The 23,826-nt window shown below is 37.8% G+C and overlaps 1 protein-coding gene across 2 annotated transcripts in view; it reads right to left on the bottom strand.

Moving 5' to 3' along the window:
• The window catches only part of PRDM5 (PR/SET domain 5), a 79,735-nt gene extending 55,910 nt beyond the window's left edge, over positions 1–23,825 (bottom strand). For both annotated transcript variants that reach the window (XM_054823823.1, XM_054823824.1), the window contains exons 1-5: positions 23,606–23,825; positions 18,714–18,797; positions 9,979–10,101; positions 1,643–1,826; positions 759–933 (exon numbers count right to left, since the gene is read on the bottom strand). In XM_054823823.1, the coding sequence (XP_054679798.1) occupies positions 759–933; positions 1,643–1,826; positions 9,979–10,101; positions 18,714–18,797; positions 23,606–23,698 (659 nt within the window). In that variant the 5' untranslated portion in view covers positions 23,699–23,825. The remainder of the gene's footprint in view (positions 1–758; positions 934–1,642; positions 1,827–9,978; positions 10,102–18,713; positions 18,798–23,605) is intronic.
• Position 23,826: the final 1 nt, after the last annotated feature.

The following is a 23,826-nucleotide window of genomic DNA, read 5'->3' as shown; positions in this document are numbered from 1 at the left end:
TGCCAGTTCCAGGAATATTCACATTATTCAGATGTAAGAAAGATCAATTTATCACAAGAGTAGCCTTAAGCACATTCTATGAAACATGAGTCTGTTTATTTCCAATACAAGAGAGATTAAACATACTATCTATAATCACTTAAGCATCTAATGAACTATCTGTAATTAAATGTATAAAAGTAATGTATTGATTTAATTGCAAGTAAAAAATATATACATAACAAAAGACAAAACCAGTTATTGTTTTGTATGAAAGTATAATTGTAAGATATATGGCTTTAGTGATAAAACCGCATATTTAGACTATCAAGGACAGTAAAGATGTGCTCTTAAATCTCATGTCTCATGCTTCTATTTGATTTTTTTCTATCACCCAAATATTTAATTAAGCGACGTGAAGGATTGTTTTTCCTTTTTTTGTCCTTCTAGATCACCACTTACTTCTAAATCTTACTTTAGTTCTGTAACAACATCCATAGCTTAAAAATTATATCTCCCAAACTATTAAATACCATTTTGCAGCAAACAGCAGCTCTGGTCTACAGTGTATGGTTTTAAAACAGAAAATTAGCGACATTTTTGCCATTCAAATTGAAGTCTCCAAGAAATTAACATATTAAAAGACTAATGTAAACAGTAAGGGTACAAATACACAAGCTTAAAAGTTAAAGTTTAAATTGTGATTAAGTCAAGAGAAACACAGTTGAATCAAATTGATTTAAATGATCACTGAAAAAACCACTCCTGTTTCTACTCACTGTCTTTGCAGAGCTTGTTTAACAGGGAATTTCTTTCCACAGTTTCGGCACTTAAATTCCTTTTCTTCACTGGGTTTTTGGTGCAAAGTCTGAAGATGTTCAGCTAGTATCTCCTGACTGGCAAAACTGGATTCACAGTTTGGGCATGCATGGTCCTCTTTACAGCTGAGGAGATCTGCATGATTGGAGGCAAACACAGTAAAGGAATAGTTTTCAGGGAATATTTTGGTTACATTAAGAGAGACTCTCTGCCAGAAACACATTATGCAAAATGGCATCACAAAATTCACAAAAGACATTGTCTCTAAGTGAATTATAGACAGCCCATCTTGAGTAGATTACCATCAGCATTATTGAAAATGGATGCAAAGTATGAAGTTGGGTGTGACTTAGGCTGTTAGCCTAAATTAGTCATCCAGGTTGTCTCTACTTTAATAATGATGCTGAGAATTCACCAGACAGCTCAGGTCACCTACTTTTTCTTACGCATCTTACCTTAGGATTGGCTGAACAGTTTTATGAAAAGGTTTATTCCTCTCCCATCTAAGTAAGAGGGAAACTACCACTCTTAAAGCAAAACCTTAGCTTTCATAAGACTGTACGTTAGGTGAAATGGACTCATCTTTAGTTCAAAAATTAATGATAACTTCTCATGAAATCTAGGCTCACTCATTCACTCAGTAATTCACAGGACTGGCTGCTTCTTATTAGGCAACGAAAAGAACCTCAACTCAAACCAAAATAAAGAGATACAAATCATACAAGAGCTCAGACTAAACCTAGGGAGCCTTCCAGTTCCCCAATCCTATACAGTTAGCGTTCTCTTTCTCCTTTGTTACCACTCTTAAGCTCTCAGGTTATCCTGTTTTTTACATATTGCTCACCTGCAATTTTTTCACCAGCTGGTTGCACCTCTTTATTGTTGCCACTGTCTTCATCTTCCTGGATAACAGTTACTTCTTCTTCCTCCTCCTCCTCTTCTTCCATGTCACTGTCCAAGTACCCAATCAGAAGTTCTGTGTCTGTTTCAATATCTTCCACAGCCAGATAGAAAATATTTTCTCCTTCCTGTTGCACACAATAAGTAGAAGCAATGAATAATTATGTCAGAAAAAGTAAAATATAGAGACAGATATGGGACCCTGAACTAATATTAGCCCACAACTATGGAAGGGCTGGCTCCATTCCCCAGGTAGCACAAAGCTAGAACTGCCTTTCTAAGACTCCTTTCCTAGTGTGGTTGCATGGATAAAGTGCCCTTGTATTCCAGTATTCTGGAATTATTCCCCTGCTTCACCTGTGAGGCTTTTCCAGTATGTGCTGTAACCTAGACTGTCCTGGGTTCATCTGGGATAGAGTTAATTTTCCTCCTAGTAGCTGGTATAGTGCTGTGTTTTGGATTTAAGATGAGAATAATGTTGGTAATACACTCATATTTTGGTTATTGCTAGACAATGTTTACACCAAGTCGAGGACTTTTCAGCTTCTCATACCAGCCTGCCAGCGAGGAGTCTGGAGGTACACAAGAAGCCGGGAGGGGACACAGCCAGGACAGCTGACCCAAACTGGCCAAAGGGATATTCCATACCATAGGATGTCATGCTTGCTATGTGACTTGGGGGAAGCCAGCCAAGTGCACAACCGCAGCTCTGGAACTAGCCAGGTGTTAGTTAAGAGGTGGTGAGTAATTGTGCTGTGCATCACTTGTTTTGTATATTCTTTTATTATTATCATCGTCATATTTTTCTGACCTATTAAGCTGTCTTTATCTTAACCCAAGATGAAAGTGGTGTTAAAGTCCTCCTCTCCTGCCACACTCTGCCTGACAAGAACTTCAGAGTTTGAAAATGAAACATTTGAGCATTAGAAAAATAGCAATTTAAATAACCAATACAGCTTTAGCTCTGTCCCCTGTTGGCTGCATGAATTATAACCAGCTTTCAGTAGCATGCTTACATAGTGTTATTTTTCTCTCCCTCCTTAAGATTCCCAGTTCTTCAGGAACAGGCTTTCAATCCTGGTCAGTTATCTTCACTATCAAGTTAGCAGGCACATCTGTAAAATGCACTTTAAACTACTAGATCAAAACCCTCTGCAGGTTTCCATCAGTGTAGATACACAGATCCACAGAAGGCCAAAGATCCAGCCCAGATTCTGCATGAGAGGACAAACTATGTAATAATAAGCTCCAAAACCTTCTCCACAATGAATAAATAAGCTTCCAAATAGATACATAAACTAACAACTTTGGTCTTTGACAATATTTAAAGTTACCAAGGTTGACATGGCGGGGCAGGGATATCCACAGCAAAACTAGCTGTCTCCTGAACTGATACACAGAGCTGAGGGTTTTTGCCATATGTGAACAAACTACTTTACGTACTACCCAAAGCACCAAAGACGACTCATTTTTATGCAATGAAGGCTTCCAAGTTCTATCGTAAATCTTAAAGCTTTATCTGATTAACATCCAGAGAAGTTAATTGAAACTTCTTTAGACAACATCTAGCCATATATTATCTAACAAGCTTTCTAGCACAAGGACAAGATAATGATTTTTAATTTTTGTAATATACTAAGATTAATTTAAACTGTCAACAGGGATGTAGTATTCCTCAAGCTTTAGAAGGTCTGTTATATATTACACAAGATATTGTCACACAAGAGTGAAACTTATTTAATTTAATAGACTTGATAGAGCTGCTGCTTTCAAGGATGCACCTCTTTCCTGTCCTTGTCTCAATAGCAGCATTTGAAAACAAAACAAATCATGCATTTCAAGATATATTCTGCAGCCCAGATATCTATCGGCATGCCACCCTAACTTTTGCATATGTCTAGAAGTTACTGTTTTTCATCTGCCTCTGTCAAGTTAGAAACCTTTACTACAGTCTAAACTCAAAATAAATCATGTACTGAAAGTCTTGACATGAGGAAAAGTAAAAGGTCTTTCTACACTCAGTCTCCATTTAGACAGGAGAAAACTGCTGAGCTAAACCTCCAATACATCACTGTTTAGGACAACCTTATTCTAAAAGCAAACAACCTTATAAATGGAAGCACATACCTATTACTGCCTTGCCAAAAAAAAGAAAAAAAAGAAAAAGAAAAAGCCATGTATCGCAGGCAAAGTCCCAAATGTACTCATTAAAGAACCAAAGAGCACACCTTTCACTTAGATCATATGCAACACATCTTACACCACACAGTAAGTTTGGGAGAATAGCAACCAGAACTAATTATTCAGGTTAACCTAGACCAAGTGCCAGCCCAAACTAAAACATAGCTCAAATTCATTTCTCCTCCAAGGCTAATTTGTTTGGCTTTTCCAGCCAAACAAATGCTAATAGTCAGGTATTCAGAGCGCTAATTAATCCAAATACACCCATGCTGTAGTAGCTCCTCAAGGCAGCATTTTCAGTGAAACCAATGGAATTTCTCCAGAAAATACAAAGGAATTTAAGTCTCTCGCACCACCACCAGCACCTAATGAAGCCCATGTATCTACATGCAGACACAGACACAGTGACCGTCATGAGAAATCGTTTGAGTAATTTTAATAATCCTCCAATTTCTAAGAACACATCTGCAATTGTTCCACCTGCCCATCTGCTTAGGCCATGCTGGTTGTTTTGCTAACAACATTCAGCTGCAGCAGGCCACAGTGGTCCTTGGGAGAAAACCCAAAGTGCTGGTCATGGTGGCATCACAACCTCCCTTTGATGCGATACATGAGGTTCCTGTCAGACCACTTCTCCCCATTTCTTGTTGAGGTCCCTTTGGATCAGACACTCCTATTTTTGTGTCATCAGCTAACTTGCTGATGATACACCCTGCCCCATCATCCAGAACACTTCTCTCTTGATATATGATCTCTTCAACTTTTCCATGACATCCTTGCACAAGTCCAGTCAGACAATATTGCTTTCAGCATGCATCTGTTGCAGAGGATGTTAACCACTCTAGCAGTAATACCAATTCTCATTCTATTCTTTATTTCCAAAGCATCACAGGAACAACCCTGCATTTTTTTATGCTTTTTGAAAAACTTCAATTTTTATTTTCTTTCCCTTTTTCAACTAAAAAGAGGAGGTAGCCATAGGCATTAACTTCCACTTCGGATATAAATCCCAATTTTCCCCAAAGTTTACAGATGTTCAGACTTAGCGTTCCACTCCAAATCTACCTTTAACTAAAGTAGCATTTCACTGTTTTAAGAAATGCTGGCTTAGTAAAACTTAAAACCATGTAAAACATATGCAGAACTTCACATGTGACTTTCACTGCCACAAGTAACCACTGAACTCAGCAACTGAACCATGCTGTAGGGCACCATACACTGTAAGAGATGCCAAGCACTCCCTGTTAACTTGCAAAGTCCATGTATCTGATGCTGCTCAACACCTCCAGCAGCTCTTTAGCATGTTTTTGACTGAGCAACCTGGATTTAAAGCCTTCCAAATGCCATGAAAAGACTTCCATTGATATCAAATGTAATGAGATCACTCCCCATTATTCTAACTCACTGTTTTCTAAGCTAACTCACTGTTTTCTAAGCTACAGCAGACCGTCCCAGTGTCTGCTTGCCAAAGAAAAAAATATTTGAATTTAAAGCTCTAGCTGGCTGCAATTCTGTTTACAAAACTGTTCCGATGTTAACAACAGGATCTGTTTTGCATAGTAATCTCCAGCAGAGAGTGTTTAATAAAAGTACAACTGACAGATAAACTTACGCATTCAGGATAAAGGAATATTGAAAATACAATACTCTACCAGTCTAAAAATTGAAAAAACAAAACTGTGATATTTTTGATAGGAGCCATTTCCCTTTGATTATGATAATTACAATGCATTTTTGCTGCATATCAGAAGTCATATTTATAAGTAAACAGCTAGGAATAACCCAGGGCAAAAGAAATTACAATACATAGAGTTTCTGTCAATGCAAAAGTTGTAATTCTAAAGCTACTTTAAATACAGCAGAGGATTAACTCATTCAATTACTACTTGAAATCAGTTAGAGAAGCCTCCAGTAATTCAGCTGTGCAAAGCTCAGAAAAACAATTGGTACATACACAGGTACCCTCCAACCTTTCCATCCTTCTCCAGCAGCCACACAGTGGTACTATTCACTGCACAGCTGTTAAAAATACTTCCTGTGCCTTCCCAATCAAAGACGACCTGAACACCACAGCTACCCCTCATCAGGGAAGAAAAACCAACAAAAAACACACACCAAAAAACCCCCACAAACCCCACTCCCCAAAAAATTAAATAAATAAAACCCCACAAAACTTAAAAAAAAAAAAAAAATCCCATGCCATCTAAATTGCTCTTTCACCACAGGAAGCATTTTGCACAGAGTCTAAACATGATCATTGGGTACAATTAAGCTAAGGTGAATTAATCATATTTTGCAGTCAACCCAGGATGTGGTTTACTTTATTTGTATACAAGGACATATGCATTCACTTCATCTTCTTTTAAACTGAATACTGAGCAAATTAACCCTTTCTATAACTATGCAGACATTCTACTTCAATTATATAATATGTAACCATTCAGTTGGTTTAAGATTAGGATTTTTTTTGTTTGATGCTATAATCTGTATTACGAATTCTTCTATTTTTTTTTTAAATTATCTTAGGTACTTGTTCAGCAATACAACTTCATTTTTTTTCGCAGTCACATGACTTGAATAGTGATAATGAAGCTAAAACAACTTTAATGATTTAATTCGTAACTTTTTCCTCTTTGTAAAACATCATTTTATCATCTTGGTGGCAAGCAGGCAACTCTCAATTCAAATTAAAGGGTATCATTAGTGGAAACATCCCACCAATTTTGCCCACTGATTTCATAAAACAAAGTGCTACTGCACCAAGTGATATTAAATCTGCTTAACATTAAAGGCAATGATTGTGGAATTAAAATATTGAAAGATTTGTGGGCTGGGTTGTTGGTTGCTTTTTTTTCCTAAAGGAATAGCAGAGGTTTGGGATTTGCATCTCCATCTACTAAAGTGAGATCAAACCCTGCAAAGAAATACATGCACATTCAGTTTTTTTCAACACAAGTAGTACCTATTCCTGTTATATGCAATTAAATACTTATACATATATACATATCTACACAGCTTCAAGGTCACTCACATAGAATACACAAGTTACTCTGGCAGCTGATTATTGATGATACTAAAAAAACCTATGAGATAATTTAGTAAATTTTTGTCTGTTTTTTAAGTTTGCCTTTCCTACACTTTTCATCATTTTGTACGTGCCAATCACATTTCTGCTATTTTTCCCCTGTAACTTTTCCAAATGTTTTTCTGTGGAAGCTTTTATAGGACTAGCATTCTTGCTACTCTTTTTTGTTTTTAAACCATCCTTTAACTCCAGTATGATCCTTTAAAAAGGCATGCAAAAAGTACTAAGCACACTCTAAGCAAGGTAGAGCATTATGCAGTACAGCACAGCAGTTTCTTTCCATTTCTTTATTTAAATAATCATTTTCATTATCAAATAATCCCACTGGTACACACTAGATACTCCATTAAAACTTCTATTCAGAAGTTCAGGTCATTTTACCACGTGTTTTATTTAAAATATAATAATGAACTTCAATTGCTCACACTGCTCCCTCTTGTGAACCTTACTTTGCATTTGCTAACATTGACTGTAATTTGCTATCACTGCTTATGCACTGATGACATGCTAATCACTGACTAATGCCTAGGACTCCTCATGTATGAGGACCTTTCATATTCAGTACTAGAAGAAGGACAACAAATCTTTTGATAGATCTTGGTATAACCCAGAGACAAAGACAGAAGGAAAACATACAGAAATAATTGCATAGGCAGTGGTCATGCTAAGTTAACCATTGACTTGTGACAGACATCAGGAAAAGCATAATAAAGCAGTCATTCAGTGAGTACTGGCAAGAGTTTTTGCTGAATGGATGAATAGTGAACGCTCTTTCTTATCTGTTACTCAAAATTCAATTGTAGCCTGGATGTTAAGACCTAAAGAGGTCTGAACCAAAGACGACAACCTAGAGTACAGGCCTAGAGGAAAAGCAGACAATGAAGCTGTCCACAGTGACCTAAAACAGGAACAGCAACAAGGTCCAAGGAAACAATATCAGCAGAACTGCAGTCATGATCAGCCAGCAATATGTGACGGAATGTCACAGACTGACATTCAGTAAAACTACAGCTTTGGAAAGTAGAAAGCGCAAATCAAGTGAAGGCTGGCAGATAACCAGTTAGGTTTCCCAATGCAGTGCACTGCTAATAGTAGCATTCAACTACTGAGATAAAGGAAGAAAAGCCAGGCAGAAGAGGCATGGTAGGAGATGCAACAGCGGAATGGAAATCACAGGAAAGCTCCCAACTGGGACAGGAAGAGGGAGGCTGATACCAGGTCTGCAGGGGAACTGGCAAAAGCAATCTCACTGGGCAGTGCTTGCTTAACATCCAAATAAGCAAACAGTCCCTCCAGTGAGTAGGAGATTTAGGGAGTTGGACAGGTCATCAACACAGAAACTGAAATTACTACTGTTGAGTGGCACTGAGTATGAATAGAGGGGGTGAGGGGAGAACAGCAGTTATGTATCTTTCACAGAACTACATGCTAGGGCTTTACTAGTATTCTTTTTCTACCTAGTAGGTTTAAAGTATTTTTTCCTGTTTTATTTCATCAGAAATTAATTTTGTTTTCTTGGCAAGGAAAAATGATTTTTTTGTTGTTCAGCCTCAAAATAAACTACATCTTTAAATACTTTTGTCAAGGATCTGCTGGCAAATCCTAGCAAAAAGTCATCTCATGATGAAGAAGCAGAATAACAATTTTAAGAAATGCTGATAAATAACTATCCTTTTCCTAATTTTTTTTCTTTTTTTTTTTGGCAAAGTTGGATTACATCAGCAAATAGCTGGGGTTAGCCTGAAACAACATATGGAACGTATACATTTTGAGCAAAAAATTTAACATAGCTATGAAATTCTTACTTATGTGGGACTGGAAATTATTTTACTGTAAAACTGAGCTGTTTAAAAAAAATATGCAGATAGTTCATTTCTTTCATAATCTCCAAAAGGACAATAGCTGTAACTAGAAAAATATTGCTGTCTTTGTTGCATTCTGCAAAGCCACAGAATGCCTCCAAAAATGAGAGATTAAATAGACTAAGACTCTTCAGCTTGAGAAAAAAAGCTGTCAAATAAGAGGGAAAGGATATAATAGGGTTCTCTCAAATCAAGGACGGCATAGAAAAAAGAACATAAATTAATTATTCACTGTTATACAAGGACTAGGGAATCAAGTGAAATGAAGAAGTTTCTAGAAGAAAAACAGAAGCATGTTTCAACTTAATGTATAATTAAAATAGTGGAACTCATTACCACTGAATGCTGCAAATGACAAATATAAAATGTAGAAATAAGATGGATAAATTCAGATCCACAGCCAAGACTACAAAAAGAAAGTGATCTTTTTTTATTAACTTATCCTCACGCACTGCCTGATCATAGGATAATTAGATCCTTTAATTCTCTGTCTTCTACCGGAATATTTTAAACATCACACTTGCTTTCAAACCTGTCACACTTTAATATTAAATTTTAAACTATAAAGCAAATGCACTGTTCTGCTTTCATGCACACCTAAGCCCATACCTGAGTTCGGCATGCAATGCAACTAAGCCTCTAAATCATTAGTCCTGATTCAGCCAAGTAAATGGTTACCTAGTTATCTTTTTAATTTCCACAATGACAAGAAAACAAGTTAATTCAGGCAAAAGCTTAACTTGACTGAATAAGGCTGTAGTGAGAAAATTAAACTTGTTATAGTAGTAGGTTAACTACTCTGGAAATTATTTTTGGCAGGGTTTTTTGTAAACTGTTCGCTTTACCTAAAGCCAGGAGAAGTAGTTCATGTAAATGATTCAGTGCAATTCCATCACAGTGGATTAATACAGACCTTTGAAAGAACATCAGATTCTAACTAAGGACCTCTGTGGTCTTTCATCCCATCGATCTTATTTATAGTATTATATTTAAGCACAAGTCTTCACTTCTAAAAAGAAAGTTAGGGAAAGGAAAGCAGTTTGCTACTTTTCTCAGATCTTGCAATTTTACTGCAAGAGATAAAGACCAAGGAGGAGATCAAATTAGTATATCAATAACAGGAAGCAAATGGTAGGAATCCACCAAATCTACCTGAATGGCTGCCAGGTTCTTCTGTTCCTGTGATGGAGCCTCATGGACAAAACGCAGCCAGTTAGAATGGCGTGGATTGCTTGCATCCAGGATATAAAGGACCTCACCTTTGCTCCCACGAACCTGAAACAAACAAACAAAAACAAAAAAATTAAGCAAAATTAATCTTAATGGTTGCTCGATCAACTTCCAACCTTAACTATCAGTTCTGTCTCTATTCCCATCCCCCTAGTCCATCACTAAATCCTCCTTTTGCTTCTTTATCACCAAATATCTTTCCTCCTTCATTCAAATTCCAAATCCAGTAGATATGCTTTCATTACTGTTAACTCTTCCTGCCCTGCACCAATCTTAAATGTCCCAGAAACTTATAAAACCCTTATTGAGAACCATGTTCCTCATTTCCCTTTCAAGTCTTCTATAGGTTTGGTTTCTTGAGTTTGGTTTTGGATTTGGGTTTTGTTTGTTTTTTGTTTTTTGTTTTTTTTTCCTTTAGCAAGGGCAAAACCCATCTTGCCCTTCGATGGACATCTATCTTCAGATCAAGGACCAATATAATTGCATTTCTTCATTCCATATATCCTATTTTACAGTTCACTTGAACATCTTTTATGTATGCCTCTCTAAAGGAAATTTAAATATGTAGCCTCAATGAAAAGCAGTCAGTCTTAAACTATGCTTGGCTGAAATTCTATCAGAACAGGAGATTATTTCAGTAAACAAATTAGTGTACTATGTAGGTGAAGCGCTGTAAATTATTTCGTAGAAGAAACAAACATGTTCAGATTTTGTCCACAAAGTGAAGCAGCCACTTAAAAACAAAGCATTGTGCACACAAGATACATCATCTCTGTATCAGGAGCTTTTGCCTATCATTACAGATCCACAGAATTTCTATGATTGTGACAAAATTCCAGCTTACACTGAAAAAATGAAAATAATAGAAACAGAAACTTTTAAGAATTACATGGACATCAAGTAATTCTTCCCCCTCGAAACACAAAGACGTACAAGTGAAAAAATACAGCTGCCACTGCCATATAAAAAATGCTTTGTTTAAACAACAGATCACTTGAATCTCCACTCATACAATAGATAGAGCACCATGCAAAGAGGTCATACAGCCACACTATTATTCCATGTGATTTATTTATATAATGAACATATTTTCTTTTTCATCTGTCAACAAGAAGTATCCAGAGCAAGTATTTCCTAAGAGCTAGGGATTTCAGCTATGTAAGATCAAAATTAATTGTCTTCATGACTTTGTATTTAAATTGCTCACATTCTTGCTATATTTGTTTCTAATAGATGCAATATCATATTTCTTCAGTATGACTGCTTAAGTTACCTAAACATTTAGGATATCATTAGAAAGAAAAAACTATTCCATTACAATAATAGTTGGTGGCAGCAAGCTGTTCTCAGATTAAAACAAAACAGAAAAAACCTACTGTAGTTCTGCAAACAAATAAAAGTCTTCAAAATTTATTACTGTTCTTCCAAAGGAAGACATCATACCTTAAGAAGGACTCATCATTAAAAAGTGCCAATATTTCAAACTTTAAAAAATGTTTTACTTTCAAACACAGATTAACCACAGTAAGCAGTTTCAAACCTACATATTTAAATGCACCTGGAAACAATATTATCTAACACTAAGCACTGCAATGGGATTCCCAGATAGGTTGTGTAGTCTCCATCCTCAAAGATGTAGATACTCAAAAGCTGTCACGGGCAGCTGGCACTAGGTAACCCTACTTGAGCAGGAGGGTAGGACCAGGTGACCTTCAGAGGTGCCGTCCAACCTCAGCCATTCTGTGACTATCACCTTGGGAATTAATGCCTGCTTATTATGTGAACCTTTGTTTTCATTAGGAACATGGGCAGAATGAAAGCAATCAAACCATAAAAGCAAGCTCCAAATTTACACAAAAAATACATGCTAATGGTGTATTCACCTCCTGAAAAGCCACCTGCCAAGAAGAAATGCTGCACTGATTGTACTGTAATAATCATCCAGTTCTAGATAGGTCATAGGTAAAAAGAGCAGAACTTCACTTTGAGTAAAAATGGTTAACATTGAAGACTGGCATCCTCAAGTGATTAAAGTCAGGCTAATGGCTTTGTGATCTAGCTACCAAAGTATGGGTTATAGAAGCCTACCATGTAGGTCCTATTAAGGTTTCCATCAGATCTTGTGTTGGAAAGAGAAGCAATCAAGATCCTATTATAAAAACCATATGTTACACTATCTACCTTTTCATGCATTCTTCTTCATTTGCTTGATTCTTAAATTATATAAGAATAACTTATATTCATTTCAATGACACACGATCATCTCTGTTGTGCTTTCTCAGTCTCTGCCAATCCATAAAGAGATACCAAACACAAAGGAGAGACTTAACACATAAGGAAACTATTGATAAAAGAATATGATAAATCCCTTAAAGATGTGCTATATTTTCTATTGTTTTTTTCACCTCGTAAAGAAATAACGCTGCATCAAATACACAGACGCGAGGAAGAAAAGTCAAAAAACCCAGTCAAAACACTGTACTTAACACAGACTAGACTGGTGACATTTACCACTCCATTCCTCACTTGTCACATGGATAGGTGAGTTTCCTAAATGAACAACCAATCTTTGAGTAACATGGCAGTGAATCCCAAACTTAATCAATATTTAAAATAAACAAACGAAAAGACCAGTTCTTGCTTTGCAAATATATTTCTCAAACTCAAAGCCAGTACATGCTAATTATGGTAGTTAAATGAAATAAACAGGTAGGATCTACATTTCCAATTTAAAATAAGCGCATCTAAATATCACCCATATTGAATTACTAATGAATTGAAATGAAGTTTGGAATATGTCCCAAAGGGTGCTCCCTCCAATTAACAGTCCACTGAAGTCCTGAGTCATCCTTCTGCTTTGTGGTATGATCACCAAACAAGAGAATCAGTTTAATTACAAGATGTATCAATAAATATAACCTAAAATGCTTACACCTGGGTCACTCACTACAATCAAACACCTAAAAAAGCATGCACATATCAAAAAAAAAAAAAATGCACCAGACAATAAGAGCACCGCAGATTGAGGTGTCTAAGAATTATCTTGAGAATCAACACAAAAGGTGTCACTGAACTAATTTAGTCAAATGTCCTCACAGTAAGATGAAATACCTGACATTCACTGTTACAAAACAGGGGGGTTTACCTTGAGATCAATCAGGACATAATTGAATTACGCCACATTAACACATACCATGTAACTAGACAAGTACGCATAAAAAAAATGCGCCCCTACTCATTGTGTAAGCTACCATATGAAACCCTACACAGGCCTAAATAGCGTCTAAGCTGCTTGTAATGCCCATCAACAACATGCACTACTCCATCTGCTAGCCTTTTATGCTGCAATGAAATTATCTCCAGATTTTCAAAATACATCTAAAGTTGTCATGTATGCTACTTCAAAATGCTCATGAGTGCAATTGCAAATGCTCTACCATGCACACCTGGCAAGAGAAGAAAAAACAAACTTCACTGAAAATAAGCAGATGGTTATCTGTGCTGAAGGCAGTAAACACACTGTCTGCTTTCTGGAAACCATTTTCTAAACATTTATAAATCTAAAAAACTATGTTCATTCAAACAGTCATGTAAAGAAGAGTATTGTTTTCTGCACTGTAATTTTTTGAATAGCTGAAAACATGATTTTTAGTGTTGATCGTATTAAAAAAACTAGATGCAATACTTCTGCATCCTGAGTTTCAGACCCCTGTTACAGAGCTCACTGCAGAGTAGAAACTTGTGTTTTAACATTGCTGTAGACAGTATTAACATAAAACTTGCAAAAGAAACCTGAGGCAGCAACTGTTGATTTGCTTACTCATTAAGTACTGGGACACAGACAGCATGTTTTTCTTCAGCCAAAATATAGAACAACAGTTTTTCATACTAATGAAGCTCCTGCTGCTACGTGATGTTATTTGACCATGTCAGAGAGAGAATGGTTCAGAAAGCTCATTCCTAGGCTTCTGCTAACATTTTGCAGAGCTTTCACAAGAAGGGTTGAACTTCATGGTCACCGGAAGGATACCCAAATCTCCTTAAACAAATTGTGTTTGATCTTCTATAACAAGTTCAGATTAGAATACTAGCACCTCAACCTATCAACACATACTTTCTAATATCTTAAATAAATCATGTAGGTGAAGATGTGAGGCTAACATTCTCAGTCACTCAGACACTTATCTATCCCAGTGGGGATTAATTTAACAATGTTAAAAATCTAGGATGAAAACTTGCAACTGAGATAGGCCATCAATGTCTGACTGTTGTGTGGCAAAATTTATTTTAAATGCAACTTGCATAAAAATGCATCCAGATGTATTTCTCTAAGAAATGAGAAAAAAAACATTTCTGAAAATTAAACAAGGTTCAAACAAAAACATTAAAAGCAAATAATTTTAAATGTAAATACTATCTGAGGAGTAATGACTGGGAAGGTAGTCTTCATACAGAAAAAATAAAGACTACATTGCTAAGAACTAGCTTTATAATATTACATTCATCTTGAGCAAACACATAATTCTTGAAATTGAGATTTATTTTATCACGAAACTGAGGACATAATTCGACTTAATGCCTTTAATGTAAAAGCCTTCCTATGCCAGAACCACATTTTGCAGGCAAGATATCAAAGAAAAAAGAAGAAAAAACCTCAAAACCGAACACACCACCATTAGCTTTAAGCACTTGACTTCTCATACCTCAATGCTAAGCATTAAAGCTCTGAGCTAAAGGTGGTTGTAGCCAATAGCAGATTTTCTATTGCCTTCACTAGTTTTCAGGCAGGCTTATTTAACTGAAAACAATTGTCACTGCAAAAATGGTGAGATTTAAGTAGTAGAAACATAAGTTCATTTCTTCTTCTCATATAAACAAACATGAACATTAGCTTCCATTGAAAGACTGATTTCCAGCATGTTTCTGTTCTTCTGTTTTAATATAACTATCAAGAAAACATAATCTTGAGAGATAGACAGAAACAAACCTGAAACACATAACATTCAGCATTACACAGCATATTATGTGCCATCCAATCCTGACCAAGATTTCTTCATGGTATGTCAGAGTATTTGAAGAAGGACTAAGTCCTTCCAGGCCTCCCTGTTTTAACATTTGCCAAAGTCATCACCAGAAGTACATGCTTGCCACAATCCAATAGTAGTGAAATGAATGCCACTTTCTTGGTTAGGGACAATAAAGAAAATAAACTGAACAGATATCTTGCCTTTGCAAAGGGACATCTGAGCTTCCAGAGGCAAAAGCTTCTGTGAACTTTAATACCTAAAGATTATGCTGTTCTTGCCTTAAAGCACTTGCTCTTCCAGCAAACACAAATAATTTAAAATTGCTATGCCAAGTATACTAATACAGACCAACTAAGCAATATTTAATCAAGGTGTTAGTGGGATGCTAAGAACAAAACTCTCAATTCATCACCAGCAACTAGCTGCATAGTTAACTAACACAAAAACACAAAGCCATTTGGACATTTTTTTGGCTTTTATTATTACTCCTAACTATATGGTTACCACAGGTTTGGGGTTTTTCTTTCACATCATTTGTAAATAAAACATTTCAGCATATAGCTCTTTACAAAGATATATGCAAGATCAAGGATGCTTCCCCCAACCCCAATCTTCTGGAATCTGTTGAACGAGCAAGTGTAAACCCTTGATTTCTTCAAAACTGTGCAAGTGACAGACTAACTAATAGCATTCTGCTATATTTAATTTAAACACAACAACCTCAGAACTTTTGTCCTGGTTCTGGCAAGGATAGAGTTAATTTCACAAGGAGCCAGGACAGGTGACCCAAGCTGGCCGGGGGCTATTCCATACCATGTGACATCATGCTCACCATAAAAGAGGGGGGGGGGGGCTAGTCGGGCAGGGGAGGGGGGCAGCGACGGGCTGAGCATCCCGTGGGTCAGTTGTTGGATCGGTAAATTGTTCTCTGTTATCACCCATTGTGAATATCTGTTATCAGTACTGTTGTTGATTGTTTTCCCTCTCCCTTGCTCTCCCAGTAAACTGCCCTTATCCCAACCCCTTGTTTTTTCGTACTCCTCCCCATCCCGCTGGGGGAGTGGTGAGTGAGCGGCATGCGGTGCTCAGCTGCCGGCTGGGCCTAAACCACGTCAACTTTATTTAACAAAATCACTGGACCAAATAAATTATTTTGGGTCCCATGTTTTCCCAAAGACCAAAAGAAAACATAATGCGCATAATTCTTTCTCAGTGTGACATCTTAAAGATGCCATCTCACAATGCTGGTCTCGGAGGAAAAAGGAGTAGCTTGATCAAAACAGACCATATCACAGATCACGACTCTACACAACTAGAAATGCATGTGGTAAACTTCCTCACAGAACACTATTCCATAAAATTGAAGCTCAGATCCCGGGCATCTCATACCAAGAAAAGAAATGTTGCACTCACGTTCAATTTTACTTGACTTAATAAAAAGCCTCCACTACTTAGCCTTCTTTCTAAAGTTGTTCTCACTGAAAACGCATTTTTTTGACTGCCATCAGACTGTGAGGTCAGGCTTTAGTGTGTCTTCATCCAACAGTCTTCAGACTAATTATTTTGAATATCTTTGTTACAGTTGACTACACACAAACTTGGCCAGTTGCTGTGACTGCCTCCCACAGTATCTGGAATAACAATCTACTTGGACTGTTCAACTTCTTTCTTTCTGCATTCCTGGTCTCTATTTTCAACTTAAGACTACTCTCAGCATGATTTAAATTATATTATAAAGCTCACGTTCAGATCAACTTCAGTAAACATGAACAACTTTGGTTCGAACATTCAGGAAGTCATAAAATTTGGTATGCAGGAATCTTTTCAAGGCTCTCAAAACTAGGTTACAATAAGATATTATGAAATGGTTTTACAACAGCTCATAAAAAATCATTTTCTGATTTGCTGTCAATGGGGTCATATTAGTGTCATCAGTAAATACATGTATTTGCCTTTTATTTTCTGTTTTACAGAAACAGATAAATCTCATGTAATCATCAGCAATGAGGCATCTGGAAAATCATATGGCTTGCCAACACACTTAAAGACCTTCTCATTGCTATAATCCACCCTCCATACCCTCTGAAAACCTTGTTCTACCACAAGTGTTTTATTGATTTAAAATAACCTGCAGAAATATCGTGAAAAGGCAAGTGAGCCAGGACACATTAACAAGTAGTGTATTCAGCAAACATCTGTAATAAAAGCACATTGTGTTGTTTTGTTTTCAGCTGAGAACAAAGAAGATGAAACCAGTTGCTCCGCTCCAAGTAAGTAACCAAAGGAGAGAGGGGAACGAATTGTCCACACCTTCTCTCTGGGAAAGGATATTTTGGGCACATGCACAGATTAAAAAAGAAAAAAAGGAAAGGGGAAGAGGGAAAACAAAGGCACAGGGATTCAGAAACTTGAGTTAACACTCATCTAGGAATATTTTGCCACTCACTGTATTTATATTGAGTTTGGGTTTAATGAGATGGGCTTTTAGCATTCTCTCACTCGTTGTTCCAGTGCGTAGAATATATTTATAGCTCTGCTAAGACCATATCAACACTACGCTCTCTTTATAAGCCGCTAAGCGATGCTAATGCTAGAGGTTTTTTCAAACAAACATTTATTTTGTAATAAATGTACAGATAGTGCTTTAAGCCGGATGTCAAACAAGCTTTTTTTGTACAGTGCCACACAACATAAAAGTAAGTCATCCTACCACCTCTAACCATAGAAAGGTGAAAAAGTAGGAAATTAGTCCCCTTCTCAGTGTAAAACAAGACTAAATAAGCATTCGTTAAAAATTGCTTGGCTGGGGGAAAAAGGAAAAAAAAAGGAAAGGAATTCTGCTTCAAGAACTACAGCAGAAAAGAAAGATTACAAAGACAGAAGCACTGAAAAGCAAGTGTTTATAACAAGTTGGAAATGTTGTTACTGCAAGTATTTTTCAGTTAGTGTAAACTCCTCAACTGGTAAACTCAGACAGATTTTTGCTACAGGCAAACACAGCTGTGACAGGAACTAGGATGGCTTAAAGACTTAGTTAAAAGATCTAGTGTATAAACTACTGTTGCTGCCTAGTATGTATAAAAAAGTTTAAAAGAGCCCTAAAACTCATTATGCCTTCATCTGCCCACAGCACCAGGTTTTTATTTTGCTAAAGATCTCACAACTATACATTGCATTACAAAGTTGCTAAAATTTAAAAACTTCATTTATCATATAATTTTCAAATTCCAGCACAAGTGTCACAGCAGGAAATGTTTTATATTACAGTTGGAGGAAGCTATGAGCCGACACCTGTTGATCAGCATAAATCACTCAGTAACTTACAATCATCTTCCCATATTCAAATTACTTTAAATTTTTATTTTCACATTTTTCAGTAATTTTTCACAATGTAGTTAGTTTCTAATCAATGAAGTGTGAAATATATCAACTTGAAACATAAAAATCTATCATTTGCTATTTCTTTATCTTTTTAAAGAAGTCAATCCCCTGCTGCCCAAAAAGCGTATTTTAAAAGCATCAATAACTACAAAATGTTACTACAGTATCTTTACACTGGAGGGGGAGGATTTGTTACTGTTTTGAGTACATTTTTTGCTTGATGTGATGATGTTACTCTAGACTACTCACTTCCCACATGAGCCTGCAGTCTGTGTTCTCATCCAGTTCCTGCGGCATTCGCTTCTCCCCTGCAAAGGGGCCAAATTTTTCACCCTAAGGAATAATTAATAAAGAAAAAGAATCAGTGCGGGGGGGGGAAAGACAAGTGAATTACCAAACTCCAGCAGAGGTATCATTTTTAGCTTCAAATAGAAAAGGACAGTTTTCCTTGTCATCCTACTATAAGCCAAGAAGGTGCACATCCTCGAGGGTTCAACTTCAAGCTCATTCCCATTCTTTTCATAGCTTAGAGAATCTCTCAAAACCATGCTTTACACCTTTGCATGCTTATTTCCTCTTTGGGAAACACCATTTTTCTTTATTTGCAATAAGGCTGAAATTTACAAGTCAAACGTCTTATATTTCTTATAAGATTTTCAGGAAGCACCTTGCAATAGACATCCAACCACAACGTATTTGGCAAGCACAAAGTTTACATTAGATTTATTTGCAAGATTATTTGCAACACTACTTTTTGAAGTGCCACAAATCAAAACATTGAATAACTGAGGTTTTGAACATACAGAGAGATTCGTTTAAAAATATTGGGAGTATGCAAGTGTGTATGAATAAATTCAAGTCTTCATAAACAAAATTAAAATGTTACACCACCTGCTAGTCTAACACATGCTGTGAAAGAATCCATTGATATGTTCTTCTAAAAGTTTTGGGTATAATGAAAAGCAACTTTGGTGTTTCTTTCAAACTAACAGTATTTTGGGAAATAAAAGTATCTATCTTGTCCACATGTCCCTTCCCCTAGGCACATTCCATGATCCCAGAAACAGTCTGCTACATGTTCTCCCTCTTAGTTTTTACAGACTGTCTACAGGTAGAGTGCAGAGTAAGAAGTAGAATGGAAAACTTCCAGGATCATTCCTCCTAGAAACAACCAACCAAATAAAAAAATCCTGGTGTTTCAAATTAAACCTGAAGAGGTAATAAACAAAGGAAAAGAAAATTGGCATTGCATAACAAGACAACAGAATTGAGGAGCGGTATTTTAAAATGTGCACAATGAAGATTTCATTAGAAAGAAGTGCAAAGCAGAAAGTAAAAATACAAGAACAGCAGAAAACAACTGAAGCCCAGAGCAGTAACCAAGATACAAATATGGGCAGTGATAACAAAAACTGGCACTATGGGGCTTAATCTTCTTTTCTTCTCACTGATCTCCATACCACCCTTCATCATTTTGCTAATCAAATGAGGTCTGGGTTCCTGCCCTGCCAAATTTACAAATCCTGGGATTTAATACTCAAACTGAAATTTCCTTCATCAGCAATGAAGGTGAAAATAGGTCAATACAGTTCTGTGAACAGCCATCAATGTTCTCAGCTTGTGCTGGGTGCCACCCCTGCAAACATACTGCTGTCTCATAGGGGCCATGCAGATATTACATGGGAGGCAACTTGCTTAGATTGAGGAGGAAGAAGAGTCAAGATGGTGGCAGAGAAAATCTGCTCTGGAAATGTATGGTCCTACCTAGCTCAGTACAGATAAGGTAGGCCCTTTCCGGAGCAGACACTTCCTGCCAGGCTGAACTAGCTTCTCCCATTCACTTGGAAAGCAACAAGTAGTTTTGGTGCAACAAGGAAAGCAACTCACTACAATGGCTGAGTTCTAAGAGAGGGCATAACTGTATCTGCAGAATCTCTCATTACTCACAGCAATTATCAAGATGAAAAGAAGCTTATTGGACTATAATCTAGATTAGTTCTATAAAAAGAAAACACACCCTCCATAAATTTCATATGGAAATTATTTTAAGATAGAATTAATAAGGAACATGAAAAAAAATAGTTTCCCATACTCACTTTAGTGGCACAATAACACTTTTGAAGAGGACATAAAAAGATTCATTTCCTCCTTAACTACTTTGGAGGTTCCCACAACCCTCACCTCAGTAATACTTTCATCCTTGCAATCCAAAGGATCCCTAGATATATATATAAAGCACCTACAGGGTTAATTTTACCCATCACCTCTGGGACAAAGCACAGCAACAATTTAATACTGCATACTGACTCAAAACAAGAAACACTATACATCATTCCTACCTCAGCTACTCCAAACCAATAAACCTCTACTGCAATATGTTTAAGACCTTCTAGAAGCTAAAAACAATAGCAAAAGGCAAGAGGTCCACCTCTAAATGTAAAGTAAATGTAACATGAACAGTAGGTGATTCAGACTTCTAAGCACTTTTTATAGCTTCTCAAATGTGCAGAGAAAGCAGAAATTAGAGGCAGCAAAACCTGATGTCTTGGAACACAAAGGTCCATGGGGATAAGTGTAATTATTCATTTAGCATTTCAGAGCATTTTCTTATTATTATAAGGAATATATTTATTAGTATTAGTTAATAAATATGCTGTCATATGCCAATATATATTGATCAAAAATATACAAAGACTTCAGCTTCCTCTTTGATCAATAGAAGTGAGGCATACAACACAGTCTAAAGTCAACCACAGAAATTATATGAAAGGCACATCATTCAAATGTTGAAAAAGCTATTTTCAACAGTTGCTTTCAAGAGAGCAGAAGTGACTAATCTTTCAGTCGCAGCAAAACACTAAGAAATGTAGTGGCTCCCTGATGATTATACCAAGGGCCTTAAAATACTGGTGCTGTAACCAAAGGCCAGCTGTTCAAGACAAGAAATTACGAGAGAATCACAGTTTTTGTTAAGGTAACAGAAGTTACCACCTTTTATGATTACAGAAAAAAGCTTGAAAGCACAGCCTGAAGGCACAAAGGCAGATGGCAGAAAACAGCAATTCAAAATGTATTATTACCAAAACTTTGCTAATAGTAGAATTTTCAGAGGCCTGCTTCATGATTACTTAGCACTTGGAAAGCTGGTACTGCAATTTCTGATTAGAAATCATCTGAAATGTGTTTTACTTTCAGTTAAGACAACTGCAGTTGGGTGACAGCAATAGAGAGAATATGATGCAGTATTTGCTACTCAGGAATATAAGCTCTTCACAATTAAGCGTCATATTCAACACCTCCTCCCACGCCCAAAGCTCCAAGGTATTAATTTAACAGCTATTAGCTACTCTGTATTGTAGCCATTAAGTGTAGTACTGCTGCCTCTTTACTGGACAGGAGAACACCTCAGATGTGATTTTTCTTTCCATAGAAAAGAATAACACACATTGTGGCTACATCCAACATATCATCTCTTATTTACACATCCACCCTTGTCTGAACAGCTGTAGCAACACACAGTGCTTAGGTCTCCAATCATTTTTAGGAATACCTGTTTCAACCACTGCCCACAGAACAACTCAAGAGCTGGTTCCTCGGCCTATCAAAAAGCAAAGTCTTCCTGTCAGACACATACTTCTGATCAGGGCTTTGCATACCACAACCATGTGTGCTACCAGCACAGAAGATTCACTGCCAAACAGAGGACAAGCCTGTAACAAACACTATCACCAGACACTCCCAATACAAATAAATCTTACTACAATTACCTCTACCTTTACCTTCTGCGTTCCACATACATGTCACATTTGCAACATTTCAGTTTTGCTAAGATGCCCTGTATGATGTGCTCACACTGGCAGAGCTGAGCAAGCAGAGCTCTGACAGCATACACTTTGCCTGTATAAAGAGAGTTCAAAAGCAACGTGAAGTAATTCAGGCAAGGAAATGCTCTATTTTTCCTAGCACGCAGCTCTGATGGTTCAAATGACAACAGTGTAAAGGAAGGGGGCTGACTCTGAACTGACATTCAGAATTTATATTGACGTGTAGATGATGATTTCCATGAGCTTCACCCTAGAGCTCACTTCATTTCAGAGTCCAAGGATTAATATATGCTAGTATTGTACATCCTTCCTTGCTGTGTGAACTCCCAAAGTTTTCAAACGAAAGTTCAGAACTTCAAAGGACAAAATTTAAGCCAAGCGATATGAAGTTGTTCCCATTCCATCCCCCATTAACACTCAGGGACACCTTAAAAATGGGAGACCCCTACTCCACGGTGTCTAAGCCTTGTTGATGAAAACACCGAAAAATTAGGCAGCCCTCTCAACCTGCTCGGATCCAAAACCAGGACAAAAATGCAAAGCAAAACATACAAAATACGTAGAAGTGTACACTAATGCAGAGTTCATAACTTCAGGTATGCCTTTATCTGTTCAAACAAGCCACCTGGATAGTTATAATTGGGATTTCAAATAACCAAGAAAGTTCCAATTCAGTTACAAGCTGTCAAGAGACATGACCTGGTCGGGGTATGAGACCTGCAGTTCAGCTAAATCGTATCTTTCACAGGCCCGGCTTTATCATCCCGAAACGGTGAATTAAATCATCCATCGCATCGAGCTCTAAGAGCAGCGGGGACGACAGGAGCCTGCGACCGACGAGCGGGTACCTCCACCTCAGAGGCGCACCGCGCTCTGAAGCCAGGCGATAATCAAGGCGGCTGTTCTGTCCCGAGGAGCTCTGCCCTCAGAACAGTGCCAGAAACACAAAGTTAAAAGAAACAGGGAAAACCAAAATCCCACAGAGAAAACCCTCCGCCGACCCCGCATAGTAGTCGGCGGCCCGGCAGGCCCCCGTGCCCCTTCCCCGCCCCAACCGGCAGCGCCCCGGGAACCGGGAGGCTCCCTTTTATCGGGGGGAGGGGGGGGCGGGCGGTGCCTCCCCTGAGGAGAGGGAGCCCGGGCGGACGGAAGTGGAGGCAGCGCCGACAAAGCAAGACTGAGGTGAAGTTCGAGCGCGGCAGCCCGGCCGGCGGCGGTGAGGGGCGGAGGAGCCGCCCCGTTCTCCTGTGATACGTGGCAGCGGCTCCCCGCCGGGCCGGGCCAGGCCGTTACCCCGCTCGTTCGGCCATCACCCACCTTTTTGACTCTGCGGGCCGTGTAGAGCCCCATCCCGTCCTGCACTTTTGACGACTTCAGGGCAAACCTATCCGGCACGTACATGCCCAACATTTTGCACCGACTCGGGCCGCCGCCTGCTACCGGGGAGGAGGATTACCGGGGACTTCCATCCCACCGGGAGAGAGAGAGAAACGGAGAGACCGGGGGAGGGGGCAGGAAGAGGGGCTGGTTGCGGGGCT

Source organism: Grus americana, chromosome 4 (genome assembly GCF_028858705.1).
Source record: "Grus americana isolate bGruAme1 chromosome 4, bGruAme1.mat, whole genome shotgun sequence".
In the NCBI taxonomy this organism is placed as follows: Eukaryota; Metazoa; Chordata; class Aves; order Gruiformes; family Gruidae; genus Grus; species Grus americana.
The sequence above is the reverse complement of the archived record's forward strand: the minus strand, read 5'-3'. Positions and strand labels throughout refer to the sequence as shown.